Below are 20,000 nucleotides of genomic sequence, written 5' to 3' on the forward strand. Positions count from 1 at the left end.
TAATATTCATGGGCGGGGTAGTCAAGACTGGCCTCAGTAAGTAAAATCCAATCGTTGTGAAGGAAATGACAGGCCCTGTCACTGCTGCAGGGTGTTTTCAGCTTTGATTATTATAAATTTGCCGACAGAAAAGAAAATACGTTTCAGAAATTGCGATTTAAATCCTATTTTATTTGCGGGTGAAAATCATTGACATTGCACTTTGTTTGGTAAAAATCGGTAAAAAATTACAACTTTGGTGATGAAAAATGACTTTGAAGACAATTATTGTAAACTTTAAAAAATATGATGAATAATTTATCACTCCCTTATTTGTGGGTCGATTTTGTCATTCGAGGTATCAATTTTATTGTAATAAAGAGATAGGAACTTCAGAGTTATTTTTTCTGATGCGAAATTATTACTTTGTAATTTTAGCACCAAGCTAAATAGTCGGTAAATAAATTTGTTACACCTCTTGATAGACCGCCGGGGTCCGTTCGTGTAGAATTGTGAATCAAGCGTCTCAAAGTCTTCGACCAATCACAGGCTATCTATCCAGCTGGCCGAAACAAAGACGCTTCTCCCCGTCGATGTATTACGCTGTTGTTATGCAAGGAATATAACTAGACCTGTAAATGAGCTCTATAAAAATTGACTGAAACTGAAACTCTTCGTAATTCATCGTAGCGGTAAAATCCAAAGAATCAAAATGAAAGGTAAACAGCAAGCTCACTTGAGCAAAGCAATGGCAGAAAACTAAATTTCGAGGGAATTAATTAGGCTACTTACCATTGTTCCTTGTAATTAGGTACCCAATCAGTGAAGAAACTTAGAAACGGTCAACCAGTTTGTTTACAACATGAGGTAATCGAGATGTGCTTGTAGCAATCATTTAACTTTCGATTTGAAGGTGTCTACATAACGAACTTCCGGTGTTTCGAATTTTTCTTTCTCATACTTTTCCTGTCCTTCAAGTAAATGTGGTCAATTTTGGCTTAGACGAAACAGTGAAATTTATCGCTCGGCGGCTCAGTTAAAATTGGCTACGACAGGTTTCGAAAGTGAAAAAATAATTTCACGAAGGCTGTGTGAAAATACACTGGGGTGTGTTCAGACACGGCAATTCTAAAAAGCGTCGCTTAGCCTTGGCAATATATATCCATCATTAATATAAACGGCCCATGAGCTATGCGTGGGGCTGTGGAACATTCCCAGTTAACTTTACAGTCAATCGACTACGATTCATGAATTCTTTCTTTATTCATTTCTTTCTTCCCTTTTTAAAAATATTTGAATTTGACGAATTGACTGATTTCAGTTAATTGACTGAGAATTTACAGGTCTACATAACACCTTATTGAGTAGGCCTAAAAGCTAAAATCTAAAAGTAAAAAATATAATTCTGAGGAATTTGAAAGTCACATTGCTGAAATCAGCTTGAAAAAAAGAAGTACATTGGTCTTTGTTTCATAAAAATCGGTTAAAAACGAACTGTTTTACGAATAAATTTGATTTTAAAAATTGCTGTTGTTTATTTTAGCTTTTTTTAGCAACTTTTTTCTTTCTCGGCCGATTTTTTATATTTTTATATCATTCTTTATATCTCAAAGAGACGAGATCAGTGATATAAATTGTTTGTTTTAAATGTAACTAGAACATAATTTGGCTTTTTTACCTATTGACCATGCCTGGATAATTTATTCAACAACGTGGCGATGTGACGCAACTATTCCATGGCCGTCTTCCACTGCCTCAACGATGATTCAATTCATTGTTGATGGCTGTTGACACGTGAGCTGCCAGAACGACCAATCGTTGAAGGGCCAAGATGCTCAGTAGCCAATCGTTCTTCGGTCAAAAAACTTAAGAACTCACGAGAACAAAAGTTTGAAATTTGGTGATGGACGGACCTATGAAATCGTTTCTGGGCAGAGTTTAGCCATGAGTGACCGTAGAAAACGAAAAGGCGACTATAGATATCAAAGAGTAGGCTTATATCATCAAAGGATGTCTACATGATTGACATGGCCATATAGGGAACTCATTATCTACTCCCCCAAAAAGAATCTGAACACGAGAGGGTTAATGCAGTAAGTAAGCTTAGCAATTAATTAGAGCTAGTAAAGCAATAACTCAGACTCTATCTCCAACATCAAATTAAATGTGTGTAGTCTAAGGCCTCCCGTCTGTAGTGTGTGTGTGTGTGTGTGTGTGTGTGTTGTATTAGTATTCGGACTGACTATTTTCACCGTACGGTGATAATAGCCTGACAGACTATTTTCACCGTATGTATTAGCCAATCAGAAGCCAGGATACTAACTGTGACGTACTATGTGCCTCTGCATCCAGACCATTAGAATTCGACCCGAAATCATTTTCTTCCTGCGCACAGACCAGTTTTTAAAAAAAGAAAAAGTTTGCAGAGAACAAGGGAGGCCTCCCGAAAGCTCCTCGTTATAGCATTTCTTTCAATTTGTATTTTCACTTTGGACCTTTTGTCAGACGTTTATTTCTTCAATTTGTCATCATATAGAAAAAACCTTGATAGATTTGTGAAAGTTAAAAATTTCCTAATTTGACCATTGTTTTGATTCTCGGCCACCATTTTGATTTGTGAGGTATTGAAAGGCAGTCAAATCAGTCCTAGGGTTGTTTTTTGTTTTTGTTTTTTTTCTATTAGGGATAGTTAGAGGTCGTTTGTTTTTCCTATTAGGGGTAGTTAAAAGGTACTAGGTTGTATCTTTTTTAGGAGCGAATATTTGGCAGCAGCTTCTTATGGTTCACACTATTATGTTATGACGATCGACCCAATCAGCAAAGTCCGGTCCGCATTCGTGCACCGTCGCGAACCCGCCTGGTAGCATCGTCACAACACACCTTTCGACTAGATGCTCTGCCGTTTCGGGTTCTTGCCCACAGCGTGGACATATTGGACAGGAAGTTAGACCCCACTGATGTAACGTACCGGCCGTTATATTTGGCATGATGAGCTTTCGGAAGGCCTCCCAAAGCTATAATAGTACAGGCGGGATGGCGGATTCAGAATTGGTTACAGTTACCAATGAAGCTTTCCAATTTCGTGGCGGCGAGATAGGGTCTTGACCCCGCGACCTTTCTGGTACAACAACAACACCTGGCTGGGGAGGGCATGGCTCTACTGTATGAGTATGAGCAATTCACAACTCGAGAAATAGTGATTTCAATTTCTATGTCTATCTTGAGCCGCTACCCTCGACTTCTTGAGGTCATGGGTTCAACACAGACAAACGCCGCGAAGTTTGTTAACTACCAAGATACCATTATCACCGTACGGTGAAAATAGTCTCCCACACTATTATCACCAAGATATTACCGTACGGTGAAAATAGTCTCCCACACTATTATCACCAAGATATTACCGTACGGTGAAAATAGTCTCCCACACTATTATCACCAAGATATTACCGTACGGTGAAAATAGTCTCCCACACTATTATCACCAAGATATTACCGTACGGTGAAAATAGTCTCCCACACTATTATCACCAAGATATTACCGTACGGTGAAAATAAGTCTCCCACACTATTATCACCAAGATATTACCGTACGGTGAAAATAAGTCTCCCACACTATTATCACCAAGATATTACCGTACAGTGAAAATAAGTCTCCCACACTATTATCACCAAGATATTACCGTACAGTGAAAATGGTCACCTCCCCCTATTTTCACCGTACAGTGAATAAAGCCTTTCACACCATTATTACCATACGGTGAAAATGGTGTGTCAGGCTATTTTCACCATACGATGAAAATCGTCCACAAAGATATTACCGTATGGTGAAAAAAGTCTCCCACACTATTATCACCGTAGGCTGAAAATAGTCCACCAAAATATTACGGGACAGTGAAAAGTCAACCACACTATTATCACCGTACGGTGAAAATCGTCCACCAAGATATTACCGTATGGTGAAAATAGTCTCCCACACTATTATCACCAATATATTACCATACGGTGAAAATAGTTGCCCCCACTATTATCACCGTACAGTGAATATAGCCTTCCACACAATTATTACCGTACGGTGAAAATAGTGTGTCAGGTTATTTTCACTGTACGGTGAAAATCGTCCATCAAGATATTACCGTATTATCACCGTACGGTGAAAATAGCCTGACAGACTATTATCACCATACGGTGAAAATAGCGGCTTCCATTAGTCATTAGTATTATTAATGGTAGGCACTTGCAAGAATTTTTCAAAATAGTGATATCGGTATTAATTTAACGTAGAAAAATAAAGGGGAGTGAAACATTTACTAAAGTGAAAAAATTATCGCTCTATCTCAACTAGTTAAAAAGTTATGACCTTTTATGTGGTGAAAAATCTCTATAGAAGCTTAATAGGAAAATATGTGACCAAAACACAACAACCCAATGGATAATCAAGTATAATTCAGAAACGGCTTCAGATACAACTTTGAAATTTTTACATGTGGTAATTTAACATCTCTGTAATACACTGCAAACAGAAAAATAATTATTTATTGAGAGAGAAAGGTAAAGTTTAGAGCTGAAACAGCTGAAATCAAGGAAAAATAGATCACGACATGCAAATGAATGACCTATTGGAATTTTGGAAAAGTCGACAATTAAATATTTATTCACATGTAGATAGACCAAATACACCACTGAATCGGCGTCATTTAGTTGTTCACTTTGAACTTTTCAAAATGAAAATAGACATAAAAGCAGAGATATGGACTGATAAATGTTTGAGGTGGTGTATTAGTGTTTAAAATGATCGAAAATAGGTGATTTTAAAAACTTCCGCTCCCCGTTCCCCTAAATTGGACAGACGTCCGTCAAAGGATGAAAAACGTCAAAATCAACAGTGAAAAATCAATCGGAAAAAAAAGGAAGAGAATTGTAAATTATAAAATGATTGCATGGACATAAAAACGCCAATTAATTGAATAATTTAAAACAAAAATAACTTCCATAAATGGAATATTTTGTAAGATATAAAGATGTAAAGTTTTGATGTGGATTGACGAAGTTATCTCTCAAACCCAGCAGACGACAGGAAGTGAATCAGTATAAGAAAATGGCAGCTTCGGTAAACAATCGAGGCCAATTACTGTTTTTTGGGGAGCTCTAACTTTTGAGTGCAAACATATTTTGCTCTGAAATTTTTAGAGAAGCTACTTTAATATGTATCTCAGAAGGACTTTTTTTTTATTAAGAAGGACCATCTCTGGTTTAAAAGTTAGAAGCGCTTAAACACATATACTCTCTTTACGCAAAGATTTCTCAAAATCATGATATAGGAAGATAATAATATTAGCATCATTGTATGCAGAATTTTATGCCCTTTCCAATAATATATAATACATGCCATTTCATTCCACTGAGAAAGAAGAATGAGCATTTTAAAATCACTCCTAAATTTTTTCCCCTCAAAAACGGAAACAGAAATCCTCGCCTGTTTTCAACTCGCGAGAGCTACTTCTTGCAAGTGCCTACTAATGGCATGTAAATGTATACACTCTTGCAATATGTATTTTACTACTAAAACCTTACGCCTCTCGTCGTCTTGTACTTGTTCTTGATTTTCTCCCGGCTTCGACATTTCATTCATCATTAAAATTTATTGAACGTTGCTTTGAATCATCGCAAACTCAGACTCAGATTTTGTAAGTCGATTCCGATTCTATTTGAATTTGCTGAGGTCCGAGGTAATGACAGATCACAGAGGACACAGTTTTGTTGTGCTATAGTAATATATGATCACAATCCGTTTTTATTCTTATTTTCTTGTCTTTGAGTTTTGAGCTACCCGGTGCCTTGTAAAGTCAAATCAGACAATAATTGTGAGATCTATGACCATGAGTGAATCAAATTATTCATTTGATGATTTGCTTTCATTTCAGAATTTCAGAATCAATATCACACCGAATTGTAGTGATGCAGTTATAAACAGTTTAATTGTTGTATCCTCGTAATATATTGTTTTCACTCTTATTCTTCTTCTTCTTTCAAATTCTTTAATCGGGTCCTACTAATTGTCGCCCCGAGCCGTCTGGATAGTCCGTTCCCTTAATGGAAAAATTGTGCAAATCGTGTAACCAGCATGAAATTTTCACACAAAGTGCAGAATTTTATGAGGATTTCGAAAATAGGTGGCTCCAAGTTGAAATATAGCTGGAACCAAGAGTTATTGCCCTTTAAATGTGACAAAATAAATTTTTTCAACATTTTATTTTTTTTTTCTCAAAAAATTATGGTTTTATAAATATTTTATAATGATGTGGTTATTTTGGTATTCCCTTGCGTACTTTGGACTCAGAAAATATTTTTCCATTTGAATTTTATTGAAATATATAAGAAAATACGAAATTCAATTGGGATTTTTCAGGAAATTTAAAAAAATATATATATCTCCTTCCTGGAAACTGTTTAAATAGTTTAGAATCTGACATATATTTGAAATGCCATGCATTTCAAAAACATTTTTTAATCTTCACATCCTCTAAAATCAAGCAATATTAATTTGATTTAAAAAAACAAACAATAATAGACAATTCAACTGCCAAAGCAAGTACCCCTTCTCCTCCCGACGTGTGTACAATCACTCTCAAACACAAGAGTACAATGTATCTCTATCATATAGCAAATAACACGTTTAAATTTATATATATGTACAATACATATTTATTCAATGAAGAATTGGACCATTTAAAACATTTTTTTTCTGTGTACATATTTAACAGCAGCATTATTATAGATTTACATCCCTTTTTCAAAATTACATAGTTTGTTGAAAACATACAATTGAAAAACGTGTTTAAAGTCAATCATTGTCTCTAGAACATTGACCATTGCAGGCACATAACAGATTACATGGAAGAGATGCCTTAACACAATTGGATATTTTGGAGCATCCCTTTGATGAACAGTTACATTTAATCAGATTTTGTGAGGCATGTGTAAGGTCAGTCAAAGTGGACCACTTTGGCATCCCATCTTCTTTCCAATCAAAATCTGATTTGGAAGGATGACTAGGGTCTTTAGCGTTTCCATACATAACCAGCTTGGTAAACTGCTCGATTTAAATGCTGTTTGAGAGCTTCACGAGTTGGTGGCATATTGTCTGGAAGGCGTGACTTTTTTGTAAAAAGTTCACGCCGGCATTCATTGACAGCAGATAAGTTGGTTGCTCTGTCAAACAACAAACAGACAAATCTCTGGATGATGTTGAAATACTTGTCTCTTTATAGAACTGGCAAATTCTTTTACTAGTTTCAGCTGAAATATCTTTTACCCTAGCATAGGAAATTGATAAACACAGAGCAGACAGTTTATCAATAAGACCTTTCTTTCTGGTTTTGGCAAAAACCATGACTCCTAAATAAACGGGGATTGGGGTTTCCTTGGACAACTGTTTTCTAGTGCTACCTGAATTTTGCGGGCTTTTGTTGTTGTGGTTCAACATGATAAGCTGTGAAATTGTCATGGTATGTCGATTCTGATGACCTAAACTTAGCGAACACTGACCACTTAAAATGCCATTCACAATTTTCACTAATTTGTGTGGTACACTATTGACAATGCTATCATGATCTATATTGAGGGGTGATATGAATGTATGATTTCTTATTTCTGCTCTTATAATATCAACTGCTTTTTGTATTGCAAGATCATCATTTGAATCTAAATCGGCAATAGCTGCTTGTGAAATAATATTCCCCTCTTTGAAAGTAAGCAAGACTTCCCGCCCATCCCTGTATTCCATTAAAGAAGGAACTCTCGATAGTAAATTTTCTTTGAATCTAGTTTTATGTACATATACATCCGACCAATTTATGGCATTTAATTTTGACAAAAGTAAATTGTAGAGATCATTCAGCTTAAACACAACATTTGTGTCTGTGCGAACTTGTTGTTGATCAATAAAATTGACAATATCCTGTTTGCATTCTGCAATGTGTGTTTTGTATTTGTTGTCTGAAGTATTTTTACATCTAAACTCGTCTGCTCTTCTGTGGAACAGTATAAGGCAAGGCTTATGATACTTTGCTTCCACCGCAATAAGATCACCCTCCGCAAATACTCTAAGAATACTTGTATCTGAAAGAAGGACAGCTTCCTAGTAGACTTTTTGTGAACGAGCAAGAGTCCGGACCTCAGTCAATTCCCCTTCACAACCCTTACAGAACAAGCAGTGTTTGCTTACATGTGATGTGTTTAATGTGCCTCTTGTATCAGGACTTGCAACTGCTTCACTGTTACATTGATTTATCTTCTTTGCAAGCCTTTTGAGTTTTGATTTATGAAACCTGTGTCTGCAATTCTTATGGTAAAGTCCATCATTGTCTCTCAAAAAATTAGCAAGACATTTCACAGGTTGGTTAATATTGAATTTCAATGCTATTGGCAATCTACCTGAGTCATGAAAAAGTTTGATATCCTCAGAAATGGCAACATAAGTGTCTTCAATACAATTTAACTTGGTTGCTTTTTTAGGGTTTGTGAGAGGAGAATTTTAAATGGTTTCTTGACAAAACAGGCACTTCGACCAGTCAATTTCAGGGGAAGCTTGATCGAGTCTTGGAACTTTGTTCAGATTTTTACAGTCGACAATGGATGTCTGCCGCTTCTTTCCTCCTGCCATATTAGCGCATTCTAGGAAGGAAAGAAAAATAAAACAAAACCCATGACATACTCAAGAGACGATATTTAAAATTATTTCCTACAAAGTGTGAATTACGTAGTTTATCAAGTTACAGAAAATGTTACCATCTTAAGGCGATATAGGGTAGCTTGAGAGCTGACAGAATAAACAAGTTTGTGTGCGTGCGAGTGCGAGTGTGTGTGTGTGTGTATGCGTGTGAGTGTGTATTTGTGTGTGTGTTTGCGTGAGAAAGGTTAAACACATATTAGTTGACGGGGCTTGGATAGCTCAGTGGTAAGATTCTCTGCAAAACAACAATAAAACAACAACAACAACATCAACACACACACACACAACGAACACATACATCCTGTTAGAATGGAACTTAAGTCCTTGCAATCTTGACCATTCAACAAATCAAACTAGCATTCCAATTTGACGAGGTCCCCAGGCATGATGCTCATTAATTTTAAGGAAACAAAGGACTGTGAGGCTGGCAAGTAGAAATATAACAAACAAGTCAATACATTGTTTTAAAAAACCAAACCTGAACATGCAAAAGGTAAAGCAATGTGTGTGAATATTAGCGTGTATTGGTGGAATTGTGTGTGGAGATGTTCTTTTTTTTGATCAACTGAGTTAATAATAAATTAGTTATGTTTTTTTTCTTTCTCGGTCAGCAGTAATGATAAACACCGTTATTCTATCATCAATCATCGACAGGCTAATCTATATCTAATCGAATCTAAAAGGGTCTAAATTTAGTACTGACGTAGCACATGTAACTTATATTATACTAAGATAGAAAAATATGTTCAGATCCAAGCATGGGCCATAATCTTACTCTATCTTTTGCATCCTGGAGGCTTATTGTGTGTGTAGAATGATATGACTGTGACTCAGCTTTTTTATCGCACTAGCGTGCGCATAAAGTAAAATAACATCACGATGATATAAGACATTTATAATAGATGAAGAAGATTGTTCCTTACCTTTTCAATGATTATCGATTGCACAAAATAAAAGTGTAGTTTGTTGACATCGTTCAAAAGACAAAACTCATTCTCTCAGTTATTTTTTAGACAACACATGATGCCATTGTCGGTAGATGGAGCTGTCGTTATCTCAAAGGGAGAGGCGGTGACTGATGACACAACCGCATTTCGATTTAGCATTATTGTACTGTACACAATGGTTGAAAGAAACCTCTTTAACTGCTTTAAATATTTTTTTAGTCTCTTGTTGTTGTTTTTTTCGTTTACAGGCGCTAAGACATCCTAGTACATACTTAGTAAAGGATAGGTCGTCCTAATGACTCATAGTTTTGTTGCACGGGCAAAAAAGGGACAATTTTTATTGGGGGGTTTTCCGCGGTCAGAAGAAAAAAAAATGTTTTAAAATTATTAAAAGCTAGATTTTTGGTAAATAATAATGGAAAACATTAAAACAAACAAATCTCTACGATCAAAAACTAATCAAGATGTTCTTAATGGGTGAGAATGTTTTTAAAAAAATACTTTTGTCATCGAGCGGCAAAACGTCACAAAGTGCGCGTTTTCACTAGAGTTTACGACGAATTTTAAGGTCTTTTCAATAAAAATTGTATTTGGAGCCACCTATTTTTCGATTCTTCATAATTTTCTCCACCAATTTGTATACTTAGTTTGCTGGTTACAAAAAGTGCACAAAACGCACGGAACTTGCCGCTAAGAAAACGGACTAGGAGCCATCGAGAGCCGCTAGAGGACATCTAAAGACGTCCGAAGCCATCTAGAAACCACACGGAGTAGTCTGGAGTAGACAGGAGCTGTCCGAAGGCCGTCTGGAGCAGTCCTTGCCGTCCAAAGGTCGTTTGAAGACGCACGGTGCCATTTTTTGTGGTGTGTTCTGCGCCGACAGGCTGCATTTACTCCTGCTCTGTAAAATTGTTCTTTTTGTGTTGTTTATAATGTGACTTCAGTTCTATAAATTAGTGTACAGTTATGTGATATGTTGCTGCATTGATTGAAAATATTTCTACGAAATTTTGGACTTGATTTTGGAAGTTATAATAATATAAATTCTTTTTCATTGTGGATAACATCGTGTTAGCTATTTAAACGTATCTAGATTTATTGTGATAACCAAACTTGCACACCCCCCCCCTCCCCCAACCACCTCATCATACGAGTATCCATAACAATGACGCCGCGTGATATCATTCAAACTGACAGCAACTCACCAACCCTCGCCTAGAAAAACCACATCCGCTACACGGATCGCTATTTCTCCAACACCCTATGAATACAAACTGTTTTATAAAATACACCAAAGCTCAGTTACTGTGCATTGATACAATATCGCACCATAAGACCATTATTTCTAATGCACTAATCACACACATTTCAAAGCTAGGTATCAGAAACCCAAAATGTGCTTGTGATAATTTTGTGAAGAAATACAAGAGGGGAACCAGGGGAGGTAAGAAGAAGAAGAAATCCCATTCACCAAGTCAACCACTCCCGTCGTCACTACCATCACTAACGCTATCCACACCATGTATCGACACACACCACCACCACCACCACTACCATCCACACCATCACCGCCAACAGTACCAACAGGACCAACTCAACAAGCCGCCCTCTTACCACTATTCCCTCACCTATGTCGCTACCATCATCATCATCACCATCACCACCACTAACCGAAATCACTAAAAAAGAACTCAGCCCGTCTTATAACATTCCTGTTTACTCAAACGCACGGACATACAGCGAAATTTAAAAAAGCGTCAAAAAGACCGCGCAATCTTTTAACCATCATCAACAACAGGCCACCCCTCTGTCTCGTCCACATAAACGCAAGATCCATAAAAAACAAATGTCACGAGATCCATGACCTAATTATAGATCGTCATATTGATATATTGTGCATTACGGAAACCTGGCTTCAAGACAAACAGGATGACCACTACATTACTACCGCCTGTCCCAATACTCATACCTGGAAATCGCTACCACGACCTGGGAGAAAAGGGGGTGGTATTGCCTTTATTTATAGTCTTGCTATCACCAACACCACTTTCACTCCTCTTACAAGAGAAAACTACGAATCTGCATGCCTTTCCTTCCAATCCGACTCTGCCACTTTCTCCATCATTACTATCTATCGACCGCCGAATACATCCAATACTAAGTTTGTAGCTGAATTTCAAAATGATATCTTAGACTTCAACCTTAAAAGTTCACCATATATTTTTATTGGAGATTTCAACATACATTTTAATTCCACTTCTCCGACAGTCTCCAAAATCAAGAAAATCCTACACGACAACGATTTACACCAGCACATCACCGAGACAACACACCAGGCCGGCAACATCATTGATTGGGTCATCTCCCCTGTGTCAAGTAATAGAATAAGAAAGACCGAAGTTGTTGACCTAGCGATATCCGATCACAAAGTTTTATTTGTGGATATCGCATTAAAGAAAGTTGATCTCCCGAAACGAAACATAACAACAAGGAATTATAGACAAATTGATATCAGTGGTTTACAAGATAGCATTCGTGACGTCATAAATGAGGTTAAAAATATAAACGACTTCAACAAAGTATTGCGATCTATTATTGACCGTGAGGCACCGCCACAACGTCGGGTCGTATCGAATCGACCACACTCGCGATGGTTCAATTCCGAGATAAAGGAATTAAAGAGAAAAAGAGACAGGCTGAAAGGAAATGGCGAAAGAGTGGTCTAACGGTATTTAAGGATATCTACAAAGCAGCTAAGTCGGCTCTTTTTAACGCCATCACATGCGCAAAAAAGGCCCACTACAACGAAAAATTTCAAAGCATTACATCTTGCAAAGAACTGTTTTCCACCGCAAACGACCTTCTTGGCAGTAAGAAATCCACACTCCTTCCAGCGTCTAGAAATAACACCGAACTAGCTCAAAATTTTGCCAATTATTTCCACGGCAAGATAAAATCCATTAGGGAAAACTTAGACAATACATCATCATCATCGTCACCGAGCTTTGGACCATTCCATGGAACGCCACTACATGTTTTCGATCCAGCCACTGAGGATGAAGTGAAGTCAGCCATTTTAGATAGCCCATCAAAATATTGTGACTTAGTAGACCCCATCCCAACTAGTATTCTTAAGGCTTGTATTGAAGAACTGTTACCAACAATAACTGAACTTATAAATAATTCTTTGGTCTCAGGTAGTGTCCCCGACTCGTTTAAACGTGCCATTGTTAAACCACTATTAAAGAAGTCCGATCTAAATGTAAACGAACTGAAAAATTACAGACCTGTCTCCAACCTTCCATATCTATCCAAAGTGCTTGAACGCATTGTGTTAAAAAGACTTTTGTATCATATCCATCTAAATAATTTAAGTGAAAATTTCCAATCTGCCTATAATTCACATCATAGCACTGAAACTGCCCTTTTAAATGTATGCACTGATATTCTTAATAGTATTGACAAAAATCATGTCTGTTTATTGACTATGTTGGACCTTTCGGCTGCATTTGACACCATTGATCACGAGATACTTATTAAACGATTAGAAATTACTTTTGGAATAAGAGACACTGCGCTTAGTTGGTTTAAATCATACCTAACATCAAGATCTCAGTCGGTTCTGATCGATGGCGCAGTATCAGAAACATTTCCTCTAAATTACGGCGTTCCGCAGGGGTCTGTCCTTGGTCCTGTTATTTTTACTCTTTATACTCAACCTCTTTCGGATATTTTTGTTAAAAATAAATTAATGTATCATTTCTATGCTGATGACACTCAGATCTATGTAAGCGATATCCCTAGTAATATCCCATCATTGATTACCCGTGTTGAAGACTGTATTAGAGATGTTAAATGCTGGATGGAAATTAACAAGTTAAAGCTGAATAATGAAAAGACAGAGGTGATGGTGTGTGGTAGAAAAAGTGTTTTGAAAGATGATTTTCTGAAGTTTACTCTAAATATAAAAGGGTGCACAATTAACCTCTCAACGTGTGTGAAAAACCTCGGGGTAATGCTAGATCAGCATATGACTATGCAGGCACAGTTTGATTCTCTATGTAGAAGTTTGACAATAGGATTAAAAAGAATTGCTTCAGTTAGACCTTTCCTAACAAGAGAAGTAACATGCAAACTAATAACATCTTTCATACTATCTAAAATAGATTACTGTAATTCGTTAATCTCGAATGTAAGCAACGATAAAATATCACGCCTTCAAAGTATCCAGAATGCGGCTGCTAAATTGATTTTAAGAAAGAAGATAACATCCTACTCGTTGCCACTTTTGTATGAGCTGCATTGGTTACCAGTTAAAGTGAGAATCGAATTTAAACTAGCAGTATTGTGTTATAAGTGCCTTAATGATCAAGCACCATTGTATATTACTGAATTTTTAGAAACGTATAAGCCAACGAGGAGTCTACGTTCTGCACTAGATTCTACAAAATTAATTGTTACAAATAAATATAAATATAAATTTTACGGTGGCAGATCGTTCAGTCACGTCGGACCTTCCATCTGGAACTCTCTTCCTAAAAGAATAAGAGAAGCGCAGTCCTTATCAATATTTAAATCAAAGTTAAAACACCATCTCTTTGTTAAAACACATCTTGATTAATGCATCTTTGTAATTTGACCCCAATATGAATGTTAATTTAGTTTATGTTATTATATCATTATTTTATATTATTTCCGTATTTGACATAGCACGTGGATGTATTATAACATATCTTGTATTAATGACGTTATGTTTAGTTATTACATTGTTGTATAATGATAATATTATGTTGATGTAGTTTGTATAATGTTTCATTTGTATAAAAATGTCACTGTATTATTGTTTCGCGCATTGAGCATCACCCAGTGATGAAAATGCGCGTTATAAATGTCATGTATTATTATTATTATTATTATTATCTGGAGCCGTCTGGAGATAGATAAAGCCACAATCTCCAGCGCAGTCCGAAGCCATTCAAAGGCCGTCTGAACCACCTTCAGCCGTCCAGAGGACATTGATACCATCTGAAGTAATATGAATGTTAGGCTATCGAGAGGCCACCAGAACAGTCCAGAAGCCGCCTGGAGCTATCCAGAGACAATCTGAAGCAACCCAGGGGCTGTAATGTCCCATCCAGAAGCCGTCTAGAGTCCCGTAGAGCAGTCTGGATCCGTACAGTGGTCGTCTGGAGCCCTCCGGAGTTGTTTGAAGCCATCTGTGTCTTTAACAAGTCTGAAGCCATCTAGAGACTTTATGGTCCCGTCTAGAAGCCGTCTGGAGCCCCCTAGAGCCGTCTGGAGCCGTCCGTAGTTGTTTAGAACCACATGGAGCCCTATGAAGCCACCTGCAGCCGCCCCTCGTATTACTTTTTTTTTTTTTTTTGGTTGTCTTACAATTTAAAGGTAATTTTGTTGAGCCGTCCAAAACTGTCCGAAGACCGCCGAAGCCGACCGATGGCCGGCCAGAGTCATTTGGAGCAGCCCAGCCGCCAGAGTCACCCTGAGACCACCTGGAGCCGTTCAGAGGTAGTTTGGAGCCACCTAGATCAGACCCGATTTTATTATTATTATTATTATTATTATTATTATTATTATTATTATTATTATTATTATTATTATTATTATTATTATTATTATTATTATTATTATTATTATTATTATTGTTTTAAAAAAATAATAATAATACATTCAAATGTTTTACAATTATACATAATATAAAGAAAATATAATAGAGTCCATAACAGAGAGATGATTTACAAGGAAAAAAAATTGCCAGAAGACAATAGAGAATAAAAAAAAATTTGCGGCGGTGATGGGGTTTGAACCTGCGACCTTATTGTCTGGAGTAGACAGGAGCCATTCTCTATTGTCTTCTGGCACTTTTCTACGCACTTCATCTCTTGTTGTTACCAACATAATAAGTGCCTGCTCCACCCACTTTTCTGAATTGATAACTCTGATAAAGAGACCCGATGGAAAATTACCTCAACAAGATTTAACTAGCGGCTATGATATTTTTTTTTTGTGGTCTAGTGATAAGACACTCGCTTTCGAATCGGAAGGTCCTGAGTTCGAGCCTCGCTCGGCGCATAGTTGAGTCCTTAGAAAAGGCTCTTTACTCACATTCTCTCACCGTACTCATGTGTAAAATGGGTACCTGGCCGTTAACAGCGTTGTCTCTGTCGAAAAAAACAAACTGTGATATCGCCTAACAGGCGTCATGTCTCGTTCTACATGTTACATGTTGCTGTTTGTCAGGAACCCCTTAAAAAGCGCTTTGAGCACAATAAGTGGATATTGCCCTATTATAATAATAATAATAATAATAATAATAATAATAATAATAATAATAGATCTTTATTGTCCATAAATATGGCAATTTGTCATTTGGTTACACTTGTTATAACGTAAAATGATAACTGTAACATTGAACAGATATTTATTTCACTCCTACTTATTTTCTCTCTCTCTCTCTCTCTCTCTCTCTCTCTCTCTCTCTCTCTCTTTCTCTCTCTCTCTCTTTCTCTCTTTCTTTCACACGTGCGATATACACAACATAAACATATTCATTTCGTTTCCAATTTGTTACAATTGTTGCAATTCGACACCAAAATTATCATCATTATCAATTGGTCAGTTAAGCTAACATTAAACAAATTAATTAGTTAATCAGTCAACGAATCAATCCTTGGTTTTTCTGTACCATATGAAATATTCAAAATTTTTATTGCTGATGGGACGAACGTTAATTTATACTTGTCAGTTCTGCCATTTCTTTCTTAAATCCTTGAAAAAGTTGTACTCAGACGTCTTTCACAACATCTCCATGAAAACAATCTATGGGAAAAATTTCAGTCAGCTTATCGTTCTTACCACAGCACAGAAACTGCTCTGATAAAGGTTCTGTTTCTCTTCTAACATTGTTAGACCTTTCGGCGGCGTTTGATACTATTGATCACGGTATTCTCATTAACGACTTAATATAACTTTTGGCTTGTCTGGGACTGTCTTGCAGTGGTTTGAATCTTATTTAGATGGCAGAAAGCAACAGGTTATGATTTTAGATAAACTTTCTCGTCAACATACATTGTCTTTTGGTGTTCCTCAAGGCTCTGTTTTGGGTCCAATTCTTTTTGTTTTGCATACTTCTCCATTATCTAGTGTCTTCACTGGTCATGGGCTGCGCTATCATCTTTATGCAGATGATACGCAACTTTATGCTACTGATAAAACTAAAAATCTCGAAAATATTGTGGAAGAATGTGTGACGGATGTGAAAGAGTGGATGGATGCAAACAAGTTGAAAATGAATGAGTCAAAAACAGAAGTGATTATTGTGGGAAATAGAGGGCAGTTGAAGGTGAATGATGGTCTTGAGGTGTTGATTGGGGGTGAAAAGATCAAAGTTTCAAAGACTGTGAAAAATTTGGGTGTCTATTTTGATTCAGAAATGAGAATGTCAGCTCACATTTCTGCTCTCTGTAAATCTTTATACTTTCAATTAAAGAAAATCAGTTCGATCCGTCAGTATATTGCAATTGGAACATGTAAAACATTGGTTGTTTCCCTCAACTTGCCTCAGGCTTCTATTAAACAATTACAACTACTGCAAAACAGTGCAGCAAGATTAGTTTTTGGCAAAAAAATTTTTGATCATGCAACCCCTTTGTTGGCCTCTCTCCACTGGTTGCCCACTGAAAAGCGCACATATTACAAAGCAGCGTGTCTTGTTTATAAGTGTTCGACTGGTATAGCACCGGCATATCTCACAGATCACGTGGTCATGTGTAAATTTGAAAATTACACTTTAAGATCATGTAATGACCAAACGAAAATTTCGGAAAAAAGATCAAGAACAAAATTTGGTGATAGATCGTTTGCTTGTTTCGGCCCCAAGATTTGGAATGAACTACCACGTGGTCTGAAGGAGTGCAAGTCTTTACCTACCTTTAAAAAGAATCTCAAGACACTTTTTTACTGTATTTGTATTTATTGACTCTGTGAATCCTTGATTTGGCTATGAATTATTATTATTATTATTATTATTATTATTATTATTATTATTATTATTATTATTATTATTATTATTATTATTATTATTATTATTATTATTATTATTTTTTTTTTTTTTTTTTCACTTAAAATTGATATTTATATTGTAAAGTGCCCAGAGCTTGTGTTTTACACGAGAATGAGCGCTATATAAATGTTTATTATTATTATTATTATTATTATTATTATTATTATTATTATTATTATTATTATTATTATTATTATTATTATTATCATTATTATTATTATTGTTATTATCATTACTATTATTATTATGATTATGATGATGATGATGATGATGATGATGATGATGATATTATTATTATTTATTATATTATTATTATATTATTATTATTATTATATATTATTATTATTATTATTTATTATTATTATTATTATTATTATTATATTATTATTATTATTATTATTATTATTATTATTATTATTATTATTATTATTATTATTATTATTATTATTATTATTATATTATTATTATTATTATTATTATTATTATTATTATTATTATATCATTATTATTATTATTATTATTATTATTATTATTATTATTATCATTATTATTATTATTATCATCATTATTCTTATTATTCTTATTATTACTATAAGTATTATTATTACTATTACTATTATATTATTATTATTATTATTATTATTATTATTATTATTATTTATTATATTAATATTATTCTTATTATGATTATGATCATTATTATTACTATTTTTATTATTATTCATCATCATCATCATCATCATCATCATCATCATCATCATCATCATCATTATTATTATTATTATTATTATTATTATTATTATTATTATTTATTATTATTATTATTATTATTATCATTATTATTATTATTATTATTATTATTATTATTATTATTATTATTATTATTATTATTATTATTATTATATTATTATTATTTATTATTATTAATATATTATTATTTATTATTATATTATTATTATTATTATTATTATTATTATTATTATTATTATTATTATTATTATTATTATTATTATTATCATTATTCTTATTATTCTTATTATTACTATAATTATTATTATTACTATTATTATTATATTATTATTATTATTAATTATTATTATTATTATTATTATTATTATTATATATTATTATTATTATTATTATGATCATTATTATTACTATTTTTATTATTATTATCATCATCATCATCATTCATCATCATATCTATCATCATCATCATCATCATCATCATCATCATTATTATTATTATTATTATAATTATTATTATTATTATTATTATTATTATCATTATCATTATTATTATCATTATCATTATTATTATTATTATTATTATTATTATTATTATTATTATTATTATTATTATTATTATTATTATCATTATTATTATTATTATTATTATTATTATTATTATTATTATTATTATTATTATTATAATAATAATTATTATTATTATAATTATTATTATTATAATAATAATAATAATTATTATTATTATAATTATTATTATTATAATAATAATAATAATTATTATTATTATTATTATTATTATTATTATTATTATTATTATTATTATTATTATTATTATTATTATTATTATTATCATTACTGCCGACAAGTTCGATCTGTCTTGTCGAGCTGCTTGTTTATTTTCCTTGTTCACATCGATCCTTGGGACAGCGACAAAACTTTCGACCGACGGATTTGTTGTTGTGCACAACTGCTCTATTATAGAGTTAACGATTTGGATCGACGACTCTCGCGAACGCTTGAACATCTAATTTTAGATTACCCATGCCAATTCATTGAAGTGACGTGTGCAAAAATCTCATTTCCGTTTTCTACCTCGTCGTTAGTCCATCGTTTCGACTCGGGGAACGTAAACGTTAACTTACTAATATTTGAGGTAATCCGTTACAGTATTGTTAATTCATTTCACAAAAACAACTAATTGAGCGCAGTGATCATAACTAACGCTATCACGTGATGGAACAAGGGTGTGTCACAAACATGTCTAACTCTTTCCAGTTGGAGATCGAAATTATTCTAACCGGAGAAAATGATCAATCCTCTCAAAACGGTATTTTGTAGAATTTAGACCTATCTATGCCCCCCCCCCCCACCCCTCACCCCCTCCCCCTCTTCCGACGATACCTTTAAACTAAAAAAAAAATCAGTAGTTTAAATGACATTTTGTTTTTGTCACTTTAATAAAATATGTTCAAACCCCTGTACTGTACACGTTATGATGAAAACTTCACTAAAG

General features: G+C 34.4%; 1 protein-coding gene across 3 annotated transcripts in view; it reads right to left on the reverse strand.

The window, feature by feature from the left end:
- Nucleotides 1-5,932, reverse strand: part of LOC144957495 (uncharacterized) — a 95,419-nt gene extending 89,487 nt beyond the window's left edge. For 2 of the 3 annotated variants that reach the window (XM_078888818.1, XM_078888817.1), the window contains exon 1: nt 5,551-5,932. In XM_078888818.1, coding sequence (XP_078744944.1) covers nt 5,551-5,611 — 61 coding nt within the window. In that variant the 5' untranslated portion in view covers nt 5,612-5,932. The remainder of the gene's footprint in view (nt 1-5,550) is intronic. The other variant, XM_078888819.1, reaches the window with a different exon arrangement.
- Nucleotides 5,933-20,000: the final 14,068 nt, after the last annotated feature.

Source organism: Berghia stephanieae, chromosome 12 (assembly GCF_034508935.2).
Source record: "Berghia stephanieae isolate SIO BIC M18660-M18661 chromosome 12, UCSD_Bste_1.3, whole genome shotgun sequence".
NCBI lineage: Eukaryota > Metazoa > Mollusca > Gastropoda > Nudibranchia > Aeolidiidae > Berghia > Berghia stephanieae.